Genomic DNA, 24,846 nt, shown 5'->3' with positions numbered 1-24,846 from the left:
ACCTGTGGACCGAGGTTGCGGAACTGCTACTCTTTCTTGAATCTCTTTCATCGAAGACTTTGTGGAGAGCGACAGCGCAGCACTAACTGCGGCGGACCTGACAACCAAAGAGATTGTTAACTGCGTCCGCGACATCTCCAGTGATGATGATGGCCGAAGGAAAACTACTGAGGGTCACCAAACACAGAAGATGGGATTGTGTCGAACATTGATGTTTCAATGCACACAAAGTCCGCACTTTCACTGATCGGTGCAATGACGCACCTGATGAGGTATCGCGCAAAGTGGAAGATGTAGATGCATTCCTAATCGGTCGTGCATGCTGCAAGCGCCATAAGAAAATCACCGATTTCTTGAAATAAAGCAGCTTTGAAGTGAGTGAAACATTTTTATTTGAGTATGCCTGTCTGCATATGCGTCTACTACCAAGGTACGTCATTTTCATTAGGTTTGTCCACTTACTTATAACCACAAGTTTTTCATTACAACAATATTTCAAAACAATGAACGATTTTCGGCAGTCCCGTGTGATTCGTTATATTGAGATTTGACTATATTGTGACCACATTGATACGTCACTGATGGCATCCTAAAAAGACCTGACTACCAGCTCATTGCTGCCACGTGAGGCCACAGCAAAGTGGCAGCCAGGAGGCAAGCAAGGGCATGTGAGCGCTGATGGCCAAAAAGAATGGGGAAAAGATAAATGGGAAGTGCAGCCTCACATGGTAATAATAATAATATTTGGGGTTTTACGTGCCAAAACCACTTTCTGATTATGAGGCACGCCGTAGTGGAGGACTCCGGAAATTTTGACCACCTGGGGTTCTTTAACGTGCACCTAAATCTAAGCACACGGGTGTTTTCGCATTTCGCCCCCATCGAAATGCGGCCGCCGTGGCCGGGATTCGATCCCGCGACCTCGTGCTCAGCAGCCCAACACCATAGCCACTGAGCAATCACGGCGGGTCAGCCTCACATGGTGTCTGGTTTGGCTTGCAAGCTGCGGCCAGGTAAAAAGTGAGTGCAAGCAACGCTGCCGAAGCAGCCCCATTGCTTTTTTTCTAGGTATTTTGAAAGTCGAGATATCCACAGTCCAGCGCTAAACCTTTTCATACCTGCCAACCTGGCGAGATAAAAATCGGAAGACATTATTCGTGCTAATAAGGGGGGGCGGGGGAGGTCGTTTAAACTTTTAGGCAGTGTTCGATGAGTCCTTTTGCAGGGACCTTGCAGTAGCAGATTTCGCTCACTTCAAAAATTTGTTGATATAGCTTTGCTCAAAACATGCCAGACTGACGGTCCTTCACTAGCAGCAGGTGTTGGAGGGTTGTGTTATGCAGGACTGTGCTGCTATGCAGTATCATGAGTAAATCCAGCATCACCTTAGCAACTCGGTGAAACGTGTTTTCCATCAGGGTTTTTCATTTTTCCAACAGACCGCTGCCCGCCCCACCTTTCTTGATTCAGAATGTCCTCTGGAAGACTGTACGCCTGTAGTGTGGCAAACTCAGCTTCAAGAGCATCTAAAGCGTCTTCAGCAGATTCATTGGAATCTCGGGGCAGCAGCCGAGGGAAACTCTGAATAAAGAAATGAAGACTCGAGAGCGACGCCTGTAAAATAAATTTCAGGTTAGCAACCTCCACATTCTTCAGAGTTGCGTCCACATCCATAACGCTTCTGCTCGTCGCATTTAGGAAACATTTTTCGTAGAAGAGGCCCAACGGCGTCGCTGACACTAACGGGTAGGTTGTGTTCCACGAGGAAACCCGTAAACAGGCACTCCACACATACGACACTGTCGTCGCAATTGCTCCGGAGAAAGTTCACTATGTTGCCTTGCTGTTCAGTGGTGTGAACATAGCTTTGATGCTTCGCCGTGGAAACATGCAGTTTCAAGTTGCCTTTGCCACCGTGAGACACGCTGACGTCGCATCCGCACGTTGTACAAAAGGCAAAATGTTCTCCTTTTCTTGATGTCAAAAAGCACAGAAATTCAGAAATATAAGATTGCGAAAACTTCTGCAAATACCTTTTCTTAGGCTTTGCTAGCGCCATGGCATCAAGCACATGAGGATTCTAACTTCACATGGTGCACCGCACACAGACGGCCTAGCCAACACTAATCATACACACAAGCAGCCAACAACATGCACCACGAAGGCATGCATGATATGCAAGTGATACATTGGTTCTGGCTTTGGTCGGCTTACTAGGCACCGTAGTTGGCTGCTTAGACGATGATACCGATGGTGCTAGCGTGGCCATTGTTGGTGATGCTGATGATTATGATGTGGCTGTAGATTCCGCATTGCCAGTTTCACAAAAACCATTATTGCGCGAACAGAGACCACTTACTGGGAGATATAAGACAGTGATCATACAATCGGAAAGTTCAGTAAAATATTTGGAGTCTCCCGGGCGAATCGGGAAGGTTGGCAGGTATGCCTTTTTGAGATAAGCAATGAAAAACATGAGTTGAAACCACGGCAAGACAAAAATTTCAACTTGAACGATATTTAGAGATATCAGAGTTCAAATTAAAGTTTTTATTTATCCGTATCTTTTTACACTGCTGGTCTTATTTTTTTGGTGCAATCTGATACAGTTCCTGGCACTAAGCATGCTCAACCACGGCATCCATGAAGTGCAACGCCGCACAACGCAACACACGCAGATCTCAGACCCTGTGAGCCACATTGATGCATTGCTCTCAGCGTGAACTGCATGATACGCGCCGGCACTCATAATTGAACAATTATGGCCGTGCAATTAATTTCTTTATAAGTGCTTACTAGCAAGATACTATCCACAAGTAATATTCTGAGAATTTGTCACATTATGTTTCCTGCTAAACTATTCATGATTTACCGAAGTCTTTTGTTGCAAGTACGACTTCGTTAGAGCAAGGTTTGACTGTATCCGTGTTCGTATGAAGGTTTGGTTGTACCAGTAACAATGAGGGAGGGGAGTAACAGTCACTCAATTAGTGAAGAGGCGTTGACATCAATTTAAAGTTGGCCAGGAAATATGTACCCGGTGCAAGCACGAACCATAATTTCATTTTTAAACAGCAATAGTATGACAATGGCTGAAATATGAACCCATACGTCTGCATGAAGGCGTATGTGCATCCAGCAATGCACTGACAAGCTTTCCTGGCTACTTGAGTAATAAAGGCATGTTTTCTCTGGTGAATTCCTTTTAGAACTCCAGACTATTCACGGTTGGGCAGCCCCAGCACCCGCCAAGTCAGAATAATTGCTTATCGACTGCATTACTACACATGTGCTGCGAGCTGTGTGTGTGTTCATTGCAGATGGATCAATGAATGCCTCATCTTTGTTCCAGTACGACCAACCCATCACCGTCTTCATTTTGAAAACAGCCCATCAGTTGGGTCAAAATGCACCAACAAAGGAATATGTAGCAGTAAGTAGATCAATTTCGGGAACCATTTCACAAAGTGCTGCCACTTACAATGAATGCAACAATTTCGCGAAAAAGTGGTCATTGTGTCAGTAGTTCGTTATATTGAGACACCTTTAAAACCACTTATAAGCGATGATGTATGTAATTGGCCACAGCAGATTGCTGTTGAAAATTTCTTCCTAGACTTTATTCCATACAATGTAGTAAAAAGCACGACCTGTTACAAGGGAAAAGAATACGACTGTTGAAAAATGACTATTTTCCTCAAAGGCATGAAAGTATTAACTGACAGAGAGGCTGGTGGGAGGAGATGAAGGCTGTTCTGCCCCCCAATTGTTCCCACAAATAAACACGCCCCAATGCTCAGGCGCAACAGCACATGTGTCTCAAAGAGCTAGTTGGCGTTCGGCAACAAATGTGCTCTCCAACTGGGTCACTTCGTTGCGCGAGAGCATGCTCCTTTTGCATTGGTGATAAGATCGACCACTGATCACGAAAACGGTCGAAAGAAGCGAAGAAGGCTATGGTCGCCGATCAATAAATTGGACTTGACGGCGACCATCAAAAAGTCAGAACTGGAAGTCTGAAACACCGCATTCGCAAGAAAATAAGCGATTTTATGCCATAAGTGGTCGAAACACGTGTGCCATAGTCTTTGATCGTACATTTCATGGATACCTTCAATTTATGGTGACTTGTGTAATACACATTGGTGTTTACAAATAGTAGCATTCCTGCCATTGCCAAGCACGCTGTCGCCCGTCAATGCATCCGGTGCTCATCACTCAAAATATCATGAAAGTGGTAGTCCCAAGAATATGGCCCAAGTTTGTCAACACGTTGCTATGTGCACATATGCTTGCTTTTGGCCTAGGCAGTCTGTGGTTTTGTAGCGATGTTTTTTTTAAATGATAGTATCAGTCGATGCTTGTTATATGCACCACAATAATCCAGCAAAAAAGGTCCGTTATATCCAAAGTTCGTTCTATTCAATATTAGTGCTGCGGTGTGTTGTGAAATGGTGGCACGTAAACCGCTGTTTGGTGTAATTACTGGAATGTGGAGGTGATAAAAAAACGATATAAAAAATCTAAATTAAATAAATGGATTTACACGCTAATCGTAATACCATGTGCCCTAATAGCATGGTGCTTGCTGCCAACCATTTGCAGGATTCTGGGTGCCTACATTTGGAAACTTCCCTGCACTACAGCAAATGCAATAGCTCTACCTAACACAAAGGCGATATTTTTCTGCTAGCAAAAAGATTGGTTCAAGAGATATTTCTGCCATTGCGTCCAGCTCACCGCTGCCCCGGCCACCTGGCCTGAGCACGTCACCGTTGACAAACATTGGTTAGTTTGCTTTTCATGCAAAACAATGATCGGTAAAACAAACAGATAAAAGTGACGACTACTGTTAAACCTGTAGCACGAAGAACGACTGAAATATAAAGCAAGTTCAACTGGGGCCCTACGTCAAAGCGTTGCTACACTGTATGCGAAATAACTTGACTGCGTCACATGCTTCACAGTCCGTACACTGCAGCCCATCATCATTTTGTGAGAATTGACGAGATTAGAAAGGAAGTGTTCTCAAAAAGATGCATTTCACGATCGTTGACAGTTGTTCTTGATGCTACAAATGTGAAGCCAAGTGGTTTAGCCCTGCTGGCACCCTCGGCCACTATGCCCTTGAAATGTGAAGCCAAGTGGTTTAGCCCTGCTGGCACCCTCGGCCACTATGCCCTTGCTTGGCGTCAAGCTGACAATTGGGCAGCATCGAGCCTTTTAACTGCATGGTCATCCCTAAAACTCTCCATTAGCTGGCAAGAAGTCGAGCGACATGCAAAGCTTGTCGCTAGTGTGTTCATTCCTTAAGTAAAAAAAGTGCATTTTCACATGTACCACACGGAGCCAAAAATAGTTGCATGCAGCAAGCTGCACGCACGCGTCACTGCAGTAAAGCATATTTTATGAGCCGTCTAGACGGAATTTGCATAAAATTGTGTCTGTTGTAGCCAGTTAAGTTAAATGCGGAATTCATTGCAGATATAGGCAGATCAAACTAAGTGAGAAGATTGGTCTGATATCTGAAAGCATGCTGTACGAGGATGCACTACAATGGGCATGAAATGTATTCCCTTTTGCACTTCATCAGTAGCTGGTCAGAGCGACGCTTCACCCGCGTTATTAACTGGATCAGCCAGTTGTCTACGGCGGATGATACGAGTGACAAAGAATTGAGCGGAAGGCATTGCTACAAAATCAAGGCCCTTATTACGACTGTTCTTATGCTGTCGGTACAGAGACGAAAGTACAGCCAATACATTCACCGAGTCTTCATCCCCTGGCAACATAACAAACTTCGACCGCGCTGTGATAACCACATTTAGCGTATTTCTTTGCAATTATTATTGTCTGGCACAGACATCGAGGGTGGAGTTGGTGCCATTTGAAACTGCTTAAAGTTGCCCGGGATCATGTTGCTACAGTTGAACCTACTTATAACAATATTCAAGTGCCACGAAAATTCCATTGTTATAACCGGGTTGCATGAAAAATCAAAATAGGGGGATGGCAGAGCTGATGTGAGAGAACTATAATGGCAGGGAGACCAGTGCCCCTCCCCACCACCTTCCTCCATCCGGCTGCTGATTGTGTTCACTCGTTTAACTGCTTCCTGGGTGCTCCAATCAGTTGTAACAAGCCACGGCTGTCGGAGTTAAAGAATGGCCCTGCTATAACAACTGCAAAGAAATGTCACAGATGGCAAGCGATAAGCGAGCACTGCCGAGGCATAGTGGCCCCAAAAGGGGCCTTTTAAGAATTGCGAGAAGGCTGCCACGGCAGCGTGTCAGCCTGAGAAATCCAGAAGAAATGCTGAGCAGAGATTGATCTTGCCGGGTTCTTCTTACTGGCTTGCACAGGAAAAGCGTGTCTGTCAGCCTTGCATGCTATGTGCGAAGCTTGCCGACATCCTTCTCCACAGCATTCAAGTGCTCCACGTAGTGCAGCAGAAGGTTCCTCGCGAAAATGAAGCCCCGGAGGGATTGAACTATCTTCCGGGCCTCCCATGAGGACAACGTTGAGGCAGCCTGCCCTACCGTGTCATCACTGCCGTCATTGCCATCGCTATTGGATGTAAGCATGTTTGCGACGATTGCGTCATCGGTTAGAAGCACTTAGTTTCCAAATCTATAGCCGTGTGCTTTCTTTTCACTAGCAACGTTGTGCTTTTCCGATCAGCGAGCGGATCATCCTTCTTCCGTTTCGGCGACCGAGCTGAGAAACCGCATGGCCAGGAATGACTTCAACGCAACCAACAAGGACGAATGCGAGTGATTAAGCTGTTTCCAGAACAGCGCTGAATGAGGAGCCAGCGAGCAACATGCGAGCAATTTGCTTGCGGCACAGTTGACGCGGTCCATTCGTGTTTTGGGAGGGTGGGGTGGCATAGAGCTATGGGCGCAGCCCATTCATGTTTGCAGGTGTGGAAGGGCGACGAGAGCCGTGCGGAGATGGCCGGAAAATGAGCACGTGGCGGCTGTTGGACCAGCGGTCCATCGTGCAGTGGCTCAAATTTCTCGTTTTCTTTTCAAGGATTTTGCATTTCACTACCTTTTAGCTTGGACACACAGCAGCCAGACTTCATTGTTATAACCGATAATGCTGCATCGGGGCATTGTAGTAAGCGGTTATTTCACCATGGAAAACATACAAAAGTTGATGGTGCAGCAGCTTCGCATTGTTATAACTGATATATTAAAACTGGTATCATTATAAGTGGGTTCGACTGTATTTAATATGTAATTTAACAAACGCTAACCATGTGGAACAAAACTTGCACTACAAATCGTGCAAATCGCAAATGCAGCCTTTATGACTTCGTGTCTTCGCTTGGCATGTCCTGCTGAAGTTTACGAAATATTTTGTTGGTCATGAATGCATGCAAATTTACTACAGTAACTGAAAGTGCCATGGGAGAGGATATTAACCAAGCTGAATTTTTACGTCAGCATGTTTTCACTGAAGTTACACTAGGTAACAATAAAATGAAATAAAAAGCTGTAAGCAACCGCCTTACGTTTGTAGGCATTAAGTATATCCCAGAGAAAACTTGATGTATAGCTTTGCTTATTTACACATGTTTTTGTAACTTGTCTGCGTTCATGAACCGCAATTTGGGCATGTTTCAGCCTGCATCGTGGCATGCTACATTATGCGAGGCCTGTGACCTGGCTAACATCTCCATCTACAATTACAACTTTTTTTTTTAATGCAACGGTAAATGCCTTTCAGGTCTGTTTACCACACACTACACTACTTTATTCGGTGAATCGTAGCAGCAGTGCTTTAACGTTACTAACAGGAATATCAACACACTTTTATGTTTGAGTTCTGCTTAAAACAGCGTATTCAAGTGATGGTCACGAATATAGTAGCCAGACTGGCACCTTTGCACAAAGTATTTCACATTGCTTTCTACTGAAAACAGCTTAGTGCCCACAAGCACCGTCAGGAACCAAAATGCTGCTGCTACTCCGCTTTATCTTTGCCAGTAGAACTGCGATGAGCAACTTGGGCGACACAAGACTTTGTTGCTCTAGAAAATAGGATGATCATATTTTTACCAGTTGCAGTCGCAATCGAAAAACGCACTGCAACGATATTCCGCTTTAAGTGACGACAACAGCAAAAGCAGTGTGCTCTCAGACCTCTTTATATTTTTATAGCTGAAAGAGTTCTAAACACATTCTCAATATGCCCACATATGGCGCCAACAGCCAGGAAAGGACGAAAAGGGAGAGAGTGCCTTGGAAAGGAACGAAAAATAGAGAAGGCGAGCAGAGGCAGAGTGCATGGTACAATACCGGACGCCTTTTATTGGCAAGACATTAGTCGGTCGCATCAAATGCATTGCAAGATAGGAGACTTGGCATTCTTGTCTATCTTGTCTCTGTGGTTTGAGGCAATGCTGCAGTGAATTTTGGCTAATTGTATTTTCCCTTCCTGAGCTTTAAACCCAGTCATCTCCCAAATAATGTGCGAAAGTATGCTATTCCAATTTTCACTCAAATAGCTTTTTTTCGTGAAGCTGGGCAATGTTCAGGTGTCAACAGTTGGCTAGACAGGTATGGTACAGCCAGCAGAATCCTTTCCTTTTCATTTTTCTCATAAACCAAAAATAACATGATTGGCGCCATTCTTGGACAAGCCTCACTGCTTACTTAAGTGCATGAAATCCACATCTATGATCATAAAGGTGCCTGCATGACCTGTGCCTCGAAAGCAACAAGTGCAGAAATGCTGAGAACTCACACAGAACTGGCTCCTTGCTGGGACCTTCATACACTTAAAAAAATATTTTAGTGACATGCTGTAGAATTAAGAGCCATGGCACTGAACTTTCTGACCAGGACATGAAGTGCAGCAGAATTTAGGAAAGCTTGTAGAATAAGAGCAAAGAAGGAGCAATGAGGTCTTCAGACTTTAAGACCTACCACAAATTCAACAGATGTATAACATTTTTCCTTGCTGCTATGCACCAAATGCAGTGTGGAACAAATGCTAAAAAAGCGGATCATTTTCACATCATTGATCACAGTCCAATCAAAGGAAACATTCAACTGACCAATGTTGAAGAACAAGCAGCGCAAATCAAGGACAGGTACAGAGCAACAGGACATGCACCTTTGACAAGAACGACGAACCAGTAGAAAATATGATCCTGGTTAAGAAATTAACCAATGAATTGTTAAAAGCCAACAGTATTATATAATGATGAGAACTGAGCAGACATTCAACCATAACTGGGCCAATCTACAGACTGTTCTCCAAGAATGTCACCCCATGTTGCAGGAGCTTCACCTTGAATGTAGAATAAGACAAAACTAAGATGGATGAATACAGTGGAATGAAGTCTTGTTGGAATCTTAATTTTTGTGAATACCTTTTTACTGTGTATACATTGTCAAACAGTATCAGTGTATCATGTCAGGAAATCCCCATTTGACACAATACCAGGATGAGAGACAACGATAGCCAAACAAGTACCCACCTCTGGAAGGTTCTTGACGTAATCCTCGATGGCCTCCAATGCTTCCTTAAAGCTGGCTGTCTTGCTGGACTTCGAAAACTGTTCCTTGCTGGTTTCGTATGGCTTGATCTGGTCTTCCTGGATCCATGCACTGCAACAAAGGTATTTCAGACTCTTGGTAAGGCTAAATAAATTACACAGCATTTATTAGGTGCAATGGTGTACTTACTGTGGAAAGTAAGATGATGAAGTTCGTAGAAAAAGAATAAACACATAAAAGAAAAAGCCACATTTGACAACATGCACACATTATTTTTCTCAACCTAATCAAGAGGCTACTCCTAAAGTTCCCCTATCATTTCTCGTCAATACATCTACAAAATACCTGCGAATTTCGTTATCAGCCATCTAATTCCCAGCACAAGTGTGTATGCACAGGGGTAAAGTGCCACAGGGCAAGCTGCGAGGCACCAGGATACAACTTTGTGATTACAATGCTCAGTTGACAAGCTCTTCTTGGAGGAAGCTCTTGTGTATAGCTTCCACTTCTGGTCGGTTTCCACACAGAAACCACAAAAATGGCTGCCATGCTGTGCTCACCGAAGGCACACAGACCTGCAGGCACTGGATATCGTCACAAACTAGACACATGGGACCCTTGCACACCGTGGCCGACTTGTGCTGATGATAGGGTGGACAGAGCAGGTCTCAGAAGATGCAGTTTGTCAATGTACCTCTTGTGGTCATTTCCACCTTTTCACACTGATCGCATACACAATATTCCAAAGGATTAGAAAACAAATTACTGCTCATGTAATCAACTTTCACTAATGACATTAGTTATGCACTGTGACATTAGGCAACTAAAGATCTTGTCTTCCCACGTATGGCATATCGGAACATATTTTAGTAACTTAGGCGCAATGGTGCAGATGGCGCTCGGAGAGCGTTGTCGCTTGTGTGTTCATGGGCAGAAACGCAGGAAGCATGGAAGAGAAACTCACTAGTTGTTGGTTCCAAAAAAGAAGATACAATGCATTGGCTTCTTTAGTGCCGGCCGTTTCACCTCCTTCGTTGGATTGGCCACCTGTAAACGAGTCAAAGATCGGCCACTCAGAAACTGCCAGCTCGGTGCACACATGGCGCTCGCCGGCGTGCATACAAAATCTCCCGCCACTCCAAACCGAAAGTCAGATACAACGCCAACACAAGCGCCAATGGCCGCCACACAGACGCACGAATCTTCAAGGGGGCGCGACTTCATCGCCGCCTGAAGATGAACCCGTACAACGAGAAATTATAGCAACTAAACTAACCTCCCACCGGAGTCAATGCGGCTCGTTTTGGCGGAATTCGCTAGGCCTAAAGAGCATAAACAGCAACACGGCGCGGTTTTCAGCGGTGAGCAACACACCCGATGACCATAGCCAGAAACGCATTACACCACCAAAAGTTCATAAAACACACACAAATCAAATCAACTGCTTCCGAGTTCACATGGATCTATTTGACAGGGCGCAGAGCACACTGATTTTGAATTTGAATGATCGTTGAAGAAGCGCTATGAACAAAGCCACATTACCTTTCCTGGCCACGGAGAGAAGCCTTTCATTTTCGCCCTGCAGTGTGCGAAGATCACATCAGCACATTGTACGGTATCATGAAAACTGTCATCAAGCCCAACATTTAGCTTACAAGAGACATGCAAATCGAAAAGTCTCACCACACAGGGTCTCCGATGTTGTACTTCGTCGCCATGCTGAACGATGAGCGTTGTGGAGGCTGACGGGATTGCAACAAAACGCGCGCGGTTTTTATATACAAACAGATGCGCAGTTTCGTAACTACTTTTGCTAATATTAGTGAAACTGAACGTACTCTATTAAGCTTATAATACAACGTAAACGTATATGGCACTCAAAAAGTGTATTACTTTTGTAGTTATTTTATTGCAATTGTTTGTATTTTACTTCGCAGACATTTGGGTATGGTTTCGGTTTTCAAAATGCCCACGTTCGGAAGTTTTAAACGAACGCGACCTCCAAAATAATAGTGGTCGTTCAGCGTTTTGTAGTACGCTACTTGTGTTCTCTTTGTCACTTTTAGTTCCAAATTTGTTGACAATGCGTCACACCAGAGCTGTTTCTGAAGGTATTCCATGAGCGAATAGAAAATAATTTTCACGTCGTGCACTGCGTTACTGCGCCGCAGTGTACACACTACTGAATGTACTTAGGTCCAGCTGTACAGACTTATAATGTCATAGCACGATTTCCGAACGACCAGACGCAGAAAATGCTGCTTGTGCAGCAATTTTTTATTTCCTTCACTTCAGTAAACAAGTTTGTTTTTCCATAATTAGCAGCACTCCAGCTTAGTGTGGGATCTGAATTCAATGGAGTTTTATAAGATTGCAGGCAAGTCAGGTGTGCCGTGGCAGCGTTGACTATTTCCCTTGTCTTTTGTTCACTGCTCACATTCAGTCTTTCTTGTCACTTATGCACACATGCTAATAAAAAAAAAAATAGTCCCGGGACAATATCTGCCGTAGCTGCAAACTCTATGGTAGTGAGCTCCAGCACTTCATTCTTTCCCATATAACCGGCAGACATTGACGTTTCATTTTTGGCTGCAGCTCTACAGTGCAGTACAGCTACTGTTGTTCCACAAGTACCATGACACTCCTTGATGAGAATCAAGTGACTAGCCCAACATCAAACAGAAGTTGCCAATATAGCACCACATATTTTCTTGCAACATATGTACAAGCATGTTAGTTTATGTTCCTGCTAGTCTTGTTACTGTTGTAGCCCTGGAAAGTGATTCTGAAGGCAGTGCTATTATTATGTGGAACAATGAGAGTAAACAGCAGGTCACGAAGGTGTGCACATGTTCCAATAAAGAATCTTGAGGATTTTCAAAAGTCTAAGATTTTGAATCTTCCCACTTAAGTTGACAGAGCCTTACAAGATCAGAAGTGAGCATTTTAGTGAGCTTAATATTCTTGGGGTATTAATGCACCTTCCAGTACCTATCTACATATGTATATATGTCCGTGCCTGTCTCTAACCACTTTCCCTGACCCATTTACCCAAGTTGCCTGCTAGCTTAGACCACTATGTATGTACTTGTGACTGTGATGCAATCGTGGTAATTGCATCATCATTCCAGCTTTGTGATCGAACTCTCGTCATGCTGTCATCGCAGGAATGATGTTGATGGAACATAATATTCATGCTGTCATCCTAAAATCATAATTATGACACCGTTGTTAGAGTGTACTAGACTCTAGCCTAAGTGTAATAAGTTCACTGTACTACCACTGTCATGCCCTCATTGTCGTACAATCATACATTTATAGTCTTATCATCGCCGTCGTTACACACTTGTCATCCAACGTCCTCACACCATTGCCATCACATTGTCATCATTATACCACTGTCATCATTTAGGAATCATTATTGCGCCATTGTCATACAGTCGTCGTGATGCTGTCGTGGTCATTCCATTGTTGTCGTCAACATTCATCTTCACGCCATCATTGTCATTCCATTGTCCCTGCGCCCTTGTTGTCATTCTGTTGTTGTTATACCACATTCCTCATCTTATAGACGACATTTCATCATCATTATCGCATTGTTGTCATAGAGTTGTCATGCCATTATGGCAATGGCCAACTCTGGCAAGCGAGCGTCATAGCAAAGTGGACCGTTCCCAGAGATAATGTATGTCGCATATAGCCAAAGAAATAAGAATCTCAGAATGACCACTACAGAGTCTAAATAAAGGTCTCTTGAGCAATATGGTGTGTTGCTACATTGATTGAATGCTGATTGCATTAACGTCAACAGTCATCGTGAGATAGGCTCTACCAGAATATTTTAGCAAGGATGTACATAACAAATGCGCTAGCATGTAGCACTTTCAAGAATACTTTTTCTTTCCTTTTTTTTTCATTTTGGCTTGAAACTTATAACTGTTCTAGCTCCAATTACAAACTACCAGCATTGCAATATAGAAGTCGACATAGGAAAAGGACAATTGCACTAATTTGCAATATTGTTATAGAGGAGCTACGCTTATGGTAGCCATCTACTTATTCTGTGAAACAGCCTTTCTCCCATGTTTGTTTTGTCTTGACGTCATCACACTAGTTGTTTATAACAAGTTGTGCTCATAAAATTTTCCCACTGTCGGGAGGTATGTCAGCACACGCTACCATGTGCACATGGGTCAACTGTTGAAGGAAGATACTAGCATTTGGTCTACACAGCAAGACCACGCCAAATGTTGGTGGTGCGAGATGGAGGTTATACACCTACATGTTTCTTCCTATTCCACATCCCTGCCTACAAAAAGGCATCCTGCAGTACACAAACGATGACTCCTTTGTACCTCATTTGTTTGCATTGTACTTTATTATCAATCTATGGAAAAAATGTTTTTTCTTATGTGTCTTATCTATATGTGCATTTATTTATTTGTTTATGTTACCCTCCAGGACAGAGTACATGTCAGAGGGTATTTCACGTAACTTGAACCAAGGATTTAAAAAAAGTGATTAGCCTTCATGTGGCACTCCTCAATATATTATTTTATATTGTGACTAATTAGTTCAATAACTGAGATCAATCATTAAAAATATTTAATATTCACTTTAGGGCCAAGTATGTTTTGTTATGTTGTAGAGCGCGTTCAGAAACTACCAATCCAATTTTTTATGGCAACATACATGCCGCATGGCAATTTTTTTCGGTGTTTAAAGAAAGCCTGCGGAATATGAAATAAAACTACGTGACTGTGCTCGTGCGCTATCGTATTGGAGCGCTGTGAACTGCGCGTTGAGTCTATCGCTTATCAGGGACGATGGCGCTTCCTTTCCATGGGCCACCACCAATGACGCTGACGCACTGTCAAGCGGATGCCTAGAGCCACGGCCGCTCACTTCACCAGAATCTGTATGCACGGTTCTCTCGCCCGAAGCTCATTGATATGATGATGATGGGGCACGGGTGGAGTCACATTGTTTTATTTCATATTTCGCGAGCTTTCTTCAAACGCCGAAAAAAATTGCCATGCAACATGTACGTCGTCACAAAATATTGCATTGGCCATTTCTGAATCCCCTCTACAACGCAACGGAACGCACTTGGCCCTAAAGTGAATATTAAACATTTTGCATAATTCATCATAGTTATTTAACTAATTAGGCGGTATATACAAATACTCCAAGGAGCGCCACATGACGGCAAACCATACGCCATCGGTTTCATTCAGCTGCGGCAAGCCACTTTCTTAAAATCCTTGGTTCAAGTTATGTGAAACACCCTGTATATATTATAGGGCAATGCTGCAGTCTTGCTTCATGTCTTCTTCCTATATTCAAAGAGAGAGAAAGAAAAGGAGGAGAAGACAAGGTTATCATCAAACAAAACAAACTACTCCTCATTTAATACAAAAAGAACAATTTCGATATTGCAGCTAGCAATGGGACAATTGTTTGTATCAAAATCAGTACCAGTGGGACAATGAATTTCTCAAAATTATTTTTTCCCGCTCATTGTAAAAGAAATATGAGAGATTACAAACGATAGGTCGCATTGTAAACTTCTGAAATTGTGGAACTTATATTATGGGAACTAGGCATTTCCAGTAATGAGACTGTTGAAACAGCTTGGTGATAAATTTTTCGAGCTTAATGAGGGAAGCAGGGAGGAAGTTTGGGCGTGTTGGTGGGATACATGGCGCAAGAATGACACAAGGACGAAGCAGGGACACGGGATGAGCGCTCGTCCCGTGTTCCTGCTTCGTCCTTGTGTCATTCTTGCGCCATGTATCCCAGTTTGTATAATGAGGGAAAAAAGCCAATTTTCAGGGCTGCAAATTTTAAAAATATGAAGCAGCTTAATGAACTAACGGCAATTTTTAAAAACTGCCTACATTTGTCACAGCACTGACTTCAGAAGGTGCTGTGTTTTGCTTTCTAGTTTTTACCAGATATGGCTAGTGAACTGACAATAATAAAAACTGCCATAATTCAAAATAACTGAATTTGGGTCCCAACCATGGTGAAAGACACTAAAATAAATTTTAAAAAAAGGAAAAAAGAAACTGGCAGTATTCCAACACATAAAGGCACGAGACAGTTATTTCAAGCAAAATTTGCGTTCCCTCCTACTGCTTATCTTGGAAATCAAATGCTACAGTGAGTGCAGTATTATTTTATTTTGTTTTTCCTTTTCTTTTACCATGCAATGCACAGGCTATTCCTGTGCAGGAATTTTGTGTACCCCATATTGGCAGGGACCATGTGATGCTGCTATTGCAGCAAAACTGCAGCTCCATTAGCGCTTGACTAGATAGATGCCTTGCACACTAGAGGCCCTAATAATTTGAAGCATGATTTCTTTGAAAGTGCTTTGTAGCAACATGTTTTTAGCCATTAGTAATGACTGTGAATAATCAAGCGTGTCATTCCCCCATGGATGTAGTAGCTGATACGAAGTGCCTTGGCATTCACACCGTGAATGACAGCCTGCTTGTTGCTGTGGTGAATACTACTCCGATAAGCACCAGTGGTGCCTATGATAGTAACCGTGGCTGACGTGGTCATGGTACATGGCACGTTATCAATCCAATCAAGACTCTAGTGCGAGTTCTTTCGCGCCTATCTGACTAGATTGGCACAATTATGTCCATGTACGCTCCTTTGTCTTTCCCCTTGCCCATTTTATTTTTGATGGCCTTATGACATAGATGTCGTAGCCATACACTGCAACATCTGTGGCGAGGCTTCTACTAGTGCAGTTCAAGCATGGTTAATGCACTTGTAACTTGCGGACTGCAGTGTAGCTTTAAAAGCGATTCCCTTTAGTGAAAACTATGCTTTATTTCAACCACTTTATGGTCTACTCTCATTTGTGGAGGATACTGCTCATGGCTGCCAGACAGCATTTGACAAAAGTAATAACAATCTTGCAACATGTGTGTTTAAAACGACTTTGAAGCAAATATTGTTAGACTTAAATGCAACATGTGCATTGCTATGGTGCTCCTTAAACGATGCGCAGCCCATTCGAAGCTCTCGCATTTATGTTTTAGAGCATGTACCTGCACTACCGTAAATGGGGGAAAAAATGCACACAATAAAATAAATAAATTCGATAATTTTAATGAGTATCAACAGTTGCCACATGAAAGGTCAATAAAAAGAACCAAGATGTCTCCTGATGATGGCAACAAAGTCGGAAGAGTTCGTTTGGTGTACCGGCCCCATTAGCAGGAATGATCCTGCGCCTATCAATATGCATGTGTTGGTGTCTCACAGGAAATGTATGAAGAAATGCAACTCGTAGATCCTCGACAAAACATGAATAAGAGTTTGCGGGTGCACTAACTGGTATCGCATTCTCGCACGTAAATGCAGCAGAATGCAGGCTGGAATAGCACGAGACTTGATCACTGCAGTGGCTCTCGATATCCTGAGGATGAACTGGCCTGAACATGAACCTTTTGTGGTCGTGCCCAGTGTTTTGGAGCAGCTCCGGCACAAATCGTGACATTTCTACAGTTTTGGTGCAGCTTGACAAAGCAAGTAGCAAATGTAGTACTAACTTTGGCATAATTGGTGCGGCTGTACCACCCTTGCATTTTTCAGTGGGTTGCCTTGTGAAAAAAATCTCAAAGAGTGATGATTATTGCTAAAGAACTCTAGTCATCATCAGAAAAGAAATTATGCATGGCCGGCAGAAATAGTTCTGACAAAGATGATGGCTTTAGATGCTGTACAAAAGTTAACTCAAGTGATTTTTACGTGATCACATTCTTTGCCTACTTCCTCTGATTTTGCAAAAGTGGTCCCGCATTGGTTTCTAGCAAAGAGAAGTCACCGAAGAAAGGGTGCTTTGCCTAGAAGTATGCAATGTCGAGGGATGATTGTCTCGTCGAGAATGATGACTGACTGATGATTGACGTCGACTTCCAGGCTCGTTATCATGCCAATGCCATGCAATTGCACACTGTTGTCATCTCCGTAAACATCATGCCAGTGTTGCCGTCATCGTCTTCCTACAAAATTGAACATCTCAGCACATTTCCACTATGAAGCTATAACTTGACTTGGACAATCACGCTCCCCCCCCCCCATTGTTTCTGCCCATTTAAAATTTTTTTTTTAAGGTCTGTGCATATCACGGAAATTTGTACTTTATGTTAACATAGGAATTTTCATCACAAGTGAGAAACGGCACAAGCTGACAGCTTGGTGCCTTGGTGGCCAATGAGCTTGGTGGCATCAGCCACCACCTCATTTCAAAGGGGAAACTATAAGATACATCCAGGGAAGCTATGTAGTGAGCCCCGGCATTGATAGATGTGCCCTCAAAAAGAGTCTGCTCCAGGAAATAGTCACAAGTAGAGTGCTTCGTGTGCAAGCATCTCCTCATTTACCTTCATTTTGGGGCAATCTCACCGAGCTAAACAAATGTAATGAAGCTGAGTCAAATCAAAGGCACCAAGCAGTCCTGATAGCAGACAGTGTACTAATAGCCATCACCAGGTGATTGTTTAGAATTAGCTTGTGTTACTATGTCACCAGGAGTGTGGCAAGTACAAACAAGCTTTTTTCAACCCGTTTTTTGAGAAGCACATATTTAATTGAGTGCTCAACCTCATTGTGTTGTGGTAAGCTTATCAGACATCATAGCTTTAGACAAGAACACACCCTTCAAGAAGCAATGTTTTCACATTATTGGTATTTTCCTTTTTAGTCAATAATCATTCATTCCACATTAACAGATTCCATGCTGCTAAATATAAATAATGATTACATACACATTATGTTGAATTAAACAAACACAAAAGAACCTGCTCCCAATTTCCATGTCTTTTTAAAGGACATGTGACACCGAATTTCAAACTCAAGATGCTTCTGTTGTTCAATTCTCCTGCATACAAAAGCACTTAATCTATACCTAATTTCGGTTTTTACATTATTAACACAATGTTGTGCTGAAAGTGCGCCTGTTCTGCAAAGCAGCGCCTCACAGATGAACAGCCCACATGATTGTCTAAACAGGCAGCTCATCTGGCTTACACTTTTGCTCTTCACATCAAGAAAACACGTTGGATTTATTAAAGCACAACATAGTTGTAGGAACATTAATCATGTTGACAAAAAGAAGCACTCTACATGATGAGGCGAGGCCAGATCGCAAGCACCGTTGGCTGCAGTGGCCAGAGAGTAGAACTATGCTGGCTCTATCGGCTGCTGTAATCGGAGCCGTGCGCCAATGGATATGATGCACCATTGTGGACCGTTTGTCACTCACGGTGATGTTCTTTTATTGAAAATGTTTGTGAAAATGAAGATGCGTCCTGCAAAGGATGGCAAGCGACATCTTACCGTAGGTAGAAGTAGTCTGAATACACAGGCATGATGGGGCATCAGTGCGAAATGCAGCAGAGCCCAACAAAGCAACAGCTGGCACCGCAACGGCCCTATCATTTCATTTGTTTCATCGTGCAGAGCCCTGTCAACATCAGTCAATTTTGTTGGCAACGATGGTTGGAATGAATGGACACCAGGAAAAAGCAGCCGAATTTGCTCGTTTCAATTTGTGGCAGCCAACACACATTTTGATCTTTTTTTTTTTTTAATGCGAGGATAAATGCCTCAGGGCATACAAGGGTATGGGATGGGGGTGAATAAGGATGATTAAATGAATGAAAATAGATTTGCTGACCTAAGGAAGTCAAAGAGGGATCGATAATGCGGTCCCTGCGTCCAAGCAATGTAATGACTCAGATTATGCGGCGAGAGTCCCGCTGCGGCGAGGTGCCTGAGCCTCGTCGGTTTCAGTGCAGGGTAAACCCACAGCAGGTGGTGGATGTCGGCTTCAACATTTCGCGACTTGCAGAGTGGACACTCAGGACGAGGATATAGCGGGCAAAAGTGCGGCCACTTCCTAGTCACGGCAGGAGTGAGGGCTACCCCGACCTGGATCCTCCGAAGCGCAACCTCCTCTGCACGGGTAAGACCACGGGGGAGGTTTACCGCACACGGAGGTATGAGAGCACGTGTGCGGTGCCGGAGGTGCTCCTTTCTTGTTAAAAGGAGGGTGGCATTATCTAGGTGAAAGAGTTGAGGCAGTGACGATGGAGAGGTCGCTAGACGGGTCGCAGAATCCGCATGGCTTTGGAAGCTTAGAAGGTCGCGTGGGATCCACTCGACAGATATTGACAGCGGGATGCGTGCCGCCAGAAGATGGATCTGTTGGCATATGTCAGGGCTGCGACTGAGGCGTCGCAGAAGCCGCATCGCCTGGAGGGCATCAGTGCGGATGACAATGCGGGCCGTGGGGACCATCGGAAAGGCGGCCACAGAGCACGATGCTTCTTGGACAGCAAGGAGCTCAGCACAAAAGGAGGAAGGAGGTTCTTGGACTTGAAACCGGGTCGTCTTATTAAGGGCAGGTGCGCATGGGCAATAAATTGCAGTGGTTGTTTCACAGCCCTTAATGCTTGCATCAACGTAAAGGACGATGGAGCCAAGCGGCAGGCGGGCATCTTGAGCTACAATTCGGTCATGAAGCGCTGCCGCCGTGTGAGTTGATGTCGGGCGATGTATATCAGTTGGCTTGTTATCATTCAGCTGTACAAAACTCCATGGAGGAAGAACTGGCGATGGTGGTGGTAGAAGCGAGTTTGAGAAAGCGTAAGCCCTGAGAGCACACGTTGTGTGTGAAAGGCTGGCGGCCTTAAGCCTGCGAGCATCACGTCGCTGCTGCACCAGCTCATCTAGTGTGTTGAGCTGTGCATTTTCTTGGAGAGCCACGATCGGGGTGATGTGGGGAAGGCAAGTGATGACCCTCATTGCCTCGCGATTAACAGCCTCAAGGCGATCCCATTGTGCCCTCGTCAAATGCTGGAATTGGGCTTGATAAATAAGGCGTGGTTGCACTACCGCCTTCACCTACTGTTGCGCAACATATGAGCTGGCGCCGCCCATTTTAGGAGCAATGCGCCTAATCAGACCCAACGTTTGAATTGCCTGCTTTTTAGCGCTGGAGAGCCAAGCAGTTCCGGTTCCCGACTCGTGTACCATCAGACCCAGAATTTTTATTGTTGAACATTGTTGAAGAGGGGTTCCGGATAGATGAAGACGAATGGGTGTTGCAGAGAGTTTACGCAGGCCCCAGCGATTGGCGACTGACATGTAAGCAGATTTGCTGACGGAAAGCCTAAGGCCGACCGAAGAAGCGTAAGTCGCCGTGATATCTAAAGCTGATTGAAGGGCAGCGGCTTGAGTCTGCAGGTCGTGATGAGTGCTCCATACCGTGATGTCATCAGCGTACAACAAGAACTTTATGTCGGTACACCGTGTAAGCGCCATGCAAGCGGGATGAAAGCAATATTGAATAATGTGGGTGATAATACAGATACCTGGGGTACGCCACGAAGAGGGACAAATGAGCCGATGGCGTCACCACTGAGGCGAATTGCAAAACGTCGGTCTTCAAGGAAAGATTTGACAAAATTCCGTACTCTGGGGGGAAAATGCAGCATGTCAATTGAAGCCAATATGGCAGCATGACTGATGTTATCATACGCCTTTTCGACGTCCATAGTGAGCACAGTAAGGACACTGTGGCTACGAGTTGACGATAAAACTGAGGATGCCAAGACAGCCAGCCCATCTTCGGTACCTATGGATGGACGGAAGCCAATTTGAGCAGGGTGGTAGAAACCGTGGTGCACTAGCCACTATGACATTCGTGTGGCTAGCATTTTCTCAGCAAGCTTGCACAATGTTGACGTTAGGGAAATGGGTCGGAAGTTGCCAAGGTCAGTCAGCGGCTTGCTTGGTTTCGGAACCGGGATCACAATAGCTGACTTCCAGCCTGGAGGGACAACGCCATCTAGCCATACCTTGTTAATGCTGTCGAGGAGTTGAGGCAGCACAGCGGAACTCAGGTTCTTGTAGGCCTCATAAGTAATACAGTCTGGACCTGGTGCTGTCTTGCGACTGGTACCATCTATTGCTGCAAGCAACTCAGGCATGGTGAAAGAGCTTGCAATCCCCTCGGAGTCTGCTGTAGATGGTAACCTGTCGATATGTGTCGGAATGCCTGCCAAGGAAGCACCATTGGCTGTTTGAGGCAACACGTCGTACTGCGGGAAAAACTTTTGGGCTGCTTCTCTGGCGAAATCATCCAGCGACAAGCCAGCAGCAAAACAGGCTGTGGCTGCCGTGTCTGGACGGCGGCCACCGTGTTCCATGGAACGGGAGGTTCGCCAGAGAGAAGCATTCGATGTCTTGGATGAAAACCGCTCACACCACGTATGCCAGTGCCTCCGCAAGAGGTTGCGTTCATATCTGCGGGCCTTAGCAGTAAGTAAATTCAGTCTTGTACGTGCTTGTGCAGAAGTGGGGTCTCGGGATGCTGCCAGCTCAGCTTGTCTGCGAGCAGCCCACAAGTTGAGCAGGCCGATATCCGGTGCCGGTCGATCGACGTCTACCCAGCTGATGGTTGTAGCTTCATTGAGCGCGCTTTGTATGCGGTCAACAAGTAGTGGTGATGAGTCCACAGAGGTATCTTGGAGAACGGCGCGGAATTTGTCCCAGTTGACCACAGAGCACTTGCGGCGCAATCGGCGGGCCTGCGACAGATGAAGGCCGATGATGATAGGGTGGTGGTCACTACCCCAGTAGCCGAGCTCCAGGTGCCAAGTGGGAGTGCCGGGACCCGACCACCACGTAAGATCCGGTGCGTATGTTGTATGTCGAGCTTGAGGCACAGCTCGCGTTGCTGAATCGGGATGGTTCAGTAGTACAAACAACGCATCCGCGAAGGCGTCCCGCACACGCCTACCTCGAGGGCTAGAAGTAGAATACCCCCAATCTGGGTGAGGGGCGTTGAAATCACCACCAACTAAAATAGGACACGCTGGGTATTGGCGACGGACATTCACTAACCAGCCCAGATTAATTCTTGAAGAAGAGCTGCCGGCTGCTCTTATGTAGTATGACACTACCACAACAGTTGCCTTGGGTAACTTCACAGCTACTGCCACTACCTCCTGATATGAGTTACACCAGTTTTCAAGAGAAAGGCAGACCTGAGGATAGCGCGTATCAACATATACTGCCGCCTTTCCTGGAGGGGCAGCTGTGTGCATGCGACGGTCACTCAGCGAAGGAGACACGTATCCACTGAAGCCCGGAATGGCAGGCAAGGCGTTGGTCTCCTGTAGTAACAGGGCCCACACCTGCAGCTTGTTCATACATAGACGGGATTTAAGCTCCCCCACTTTCGTGGAGAGCCCTCTACAGTTCCAGTGAAGCACGCCACAAACACCTGTGCCCGGCATTTTGATTATGAGTCCAGGCGTTGCAAAATCACAGATGTCAGGTTGGATAACTGGCTGACCATGAACCGCAAAAGGGATGTTGTAGAGTTATTCGGCAATGGAACTGAAGATCTGGTAGACTCTGCGATCGATACAGCAGGGCGTGACAGAGACGATGATGCAGCGGAATCGATACTTGTAGTGGTGTGAGATTCCACTGCACGTCGCCGACGCGCAAGTAGTTCATGGTGCTGTCGGAGCTTGGATACCTCCGCTAAAAGGAGGGCAATTTGATTGTAAACTGCTGCCATATCATCACGTGGATGTTCAGACCCGCTCTGCTTCTGTATAACCAGCGGGCGACGGCGGTCTTTGCGAACTTTGTCACTGTAAGTCTGTTGGGAATGGGGTGCAGGTGGGTCGGGCTCGGAAAGCTCTGGCCAGTCGTCGTCAACCCACTGGAGCGCCGCAAACCTGTTTGATGTCGGCACTGGTTGTATTGCAGCATGCTGAGGCCATTGCTTAGGAATCCCGTGACGAACCTTCTGAGTGGCCTTTTACTTTGTGGGACAAGTTGTAGAAGTGATCTCGTGGTTGTTGGTCTTGCAGAGTCCACATCGATAAGACACTGCGCCAGCTAATACAGCCTCATCTGGCGCTGTAAATGGACAGGATTGGCACATGTGGCCCGGTCGGAAACAGTTGTAACAATAGACGACACTGGGTTTATATGGCCGAGGTCGTAGAATGCAGCCATAGTAGTACAGGCGGGCTGGGGGAGTTGGTGGGCCCTGCAAGGTGACGATGCAAGAGTGCCCCTTTCCCATGTAACGCGCTTGAATGACACGGTGAGTAGGACAGTAGAGCTCACGCTGGAGAGCAGTCTGGCCCTCGCCAACGTCAACGTTGTAAACAAAACAGCGCTGTAGATCCGAGCCCTCTACCAGGTACACCTGGACCAGCATGGTGGCCTCGCTCGTTATTGAGAGACGTTGAGGCGTTTGCAAATGCTTGACAGCAGCCAATGTCGGGAGCCACACAGCGATGGTATTTGACTTCTTCCGGGCCGTGAAGCCGCGGAAGCCTGTGGTGCCAAGACAAGCGTCTAGGTTCGCCTGAATAATCCTGTTCGGAATCTCCGTGAGGCTTGTGGGGGCCAGAGCTTTAATGGTTGCTTTATAGCAAAGCGAGCCCTGTGTCGACACAACTGGGTGGTCAGTCGTTAGACAGGAATGCCTGCTTTGGGAGCCGCTGTTGGCCGAACACGAATCTGGTGCAGATTGCTCCGAAGGACGCTTCTGAGAACCACGGGGGGCCGACGGCACAGATGGTAGCACAGAAGACAAGTCCATAGGGGTACTCGTTTCGTCTTGCACAATAACTGGAGCCCCATTCCCGATCGGTGTCTGGGAAGCCATCGCGGGGCTCCGCCCTGAGGGCAGATCACTCATGGTCTGATGTGCATTTTGGGAAGGCGATGGGTGGGCTGTAGCAGAAGGACTTGGAGCAGGAACCAGGAGCTGGGATCCAGGCTCAGGTGTCAATTGTGCGGCCGGTAACGCCGTCGTGACAAGCGGCGCCGGCGAATCTACCGCCGCCAGCACGTCACAGGAGGCACTAGGCCTAGTCCCAGTGCACAATTCAGCTGCAGGGCCGATGGAGTGACATTCGCTGAATGTCAAAAAACCAGACTGCGCATGAGAGTCCTGGGCGTCCTCAGATGTCTTGGGGTCCAATCTCTTGATGTATGGAACGTATTTACGCGGAAGGCGAGATTTTTCACAGGAGCGGTGAGCAGCCACCTTAGCAGGGAAACTTCGTCGTCCTTTTCTTCTTAAATCATTTAAATGTGTTTAATCATTTTGATCTTCATCGCTGCTCTGCAGGGGCTGAACAGAAAATAGTTTGCTACATCCCTTACGGCAGCGATTCCGACTTGCACAAAATCGTTGCCTTTACTTAACAAGGTCAACGACCATGATTAGGATGTTGACAACATGGTGTAACAAGTTGGTGACTAAGAA

The 24,846-nt window shown here is 45.5% G+C and overlaps 2 protein-coding genes across 4 annotated transcripts in view; both read right to left on the bottom strand.

Annotated features, from left to right (window-relative positions):
* Positions 1–11,273, bottom strand: part of Ndf (Nucleosome-destabilizing factor) — a 139,737-nt gene extending 128,464 nt beyond the window's left edge. For all 3 annotated transcript variants that reach the window (XR_012827325.1, XM_075688482.1, XM_075688483.1), the window contains exons 1-4: positions 11,196–11,273; positions 11,055–11,091; positions 10,477–10,559; positions 9,494–9,623 (exon numbers count right to left, since the gene is read on the bottom strand). Coding sequence is in view for 2 of the 3 variants with exons in the window: in XM_075688482.1 (XP_075544597.1) it covers positions 9,494–9,623; positions 10,477–10,559; positions 11,055–11,091; positions 11,196–11,230 (285 nt within the window). In the remaining variant the exon portion in view is untranslated. The remainder of the gene's footprint in view (positions 1–9,493; positions 9,624–10,476; positions 10,560–11,054; positions 11,092–11,195) is intronic.
* Positions 11,274–13,871: 2,598 nt separating this feature from the next.
* Positions 13,872–24,846, bottom strand: part of LOC142578848 (STAGA complex 65 subunit gamma-like) — a 32,440-nt gene continuing 21,465 nt past the window's right edge. The window contains exon 9 of the mRNA XM_075688484.1: positions 13,872–14,848. Within this exon, the coding sequence (XP_075544599.1) occupies positions 14,836–14,848 (13 nt within the window). The 3' untranslated portion in view covers positions 13,872–14,835. The remainder of the gene's footprint in view (positions 14,849–24,846) is intronic.

This window comes from Dermacentor variabilis, chromosome 4 (assembly GCF_050947875.1).
Source record: "Dermacentor variabilis isolate Ectoservices chromosome 4, ASM5094787v1, whole genome shotgun sequence".
NCBI lineage: Eukaryota > Metazoa > Arthropoda > Arachnida > Ixodida > Ixodidae > Dermacentor > Dermacentor variabilis.
The sequence above is the reverse complement of the archived record's forward strand: the minus strand, read 5'-3'. Positions and strand labels throughout refer to the sequence as shown.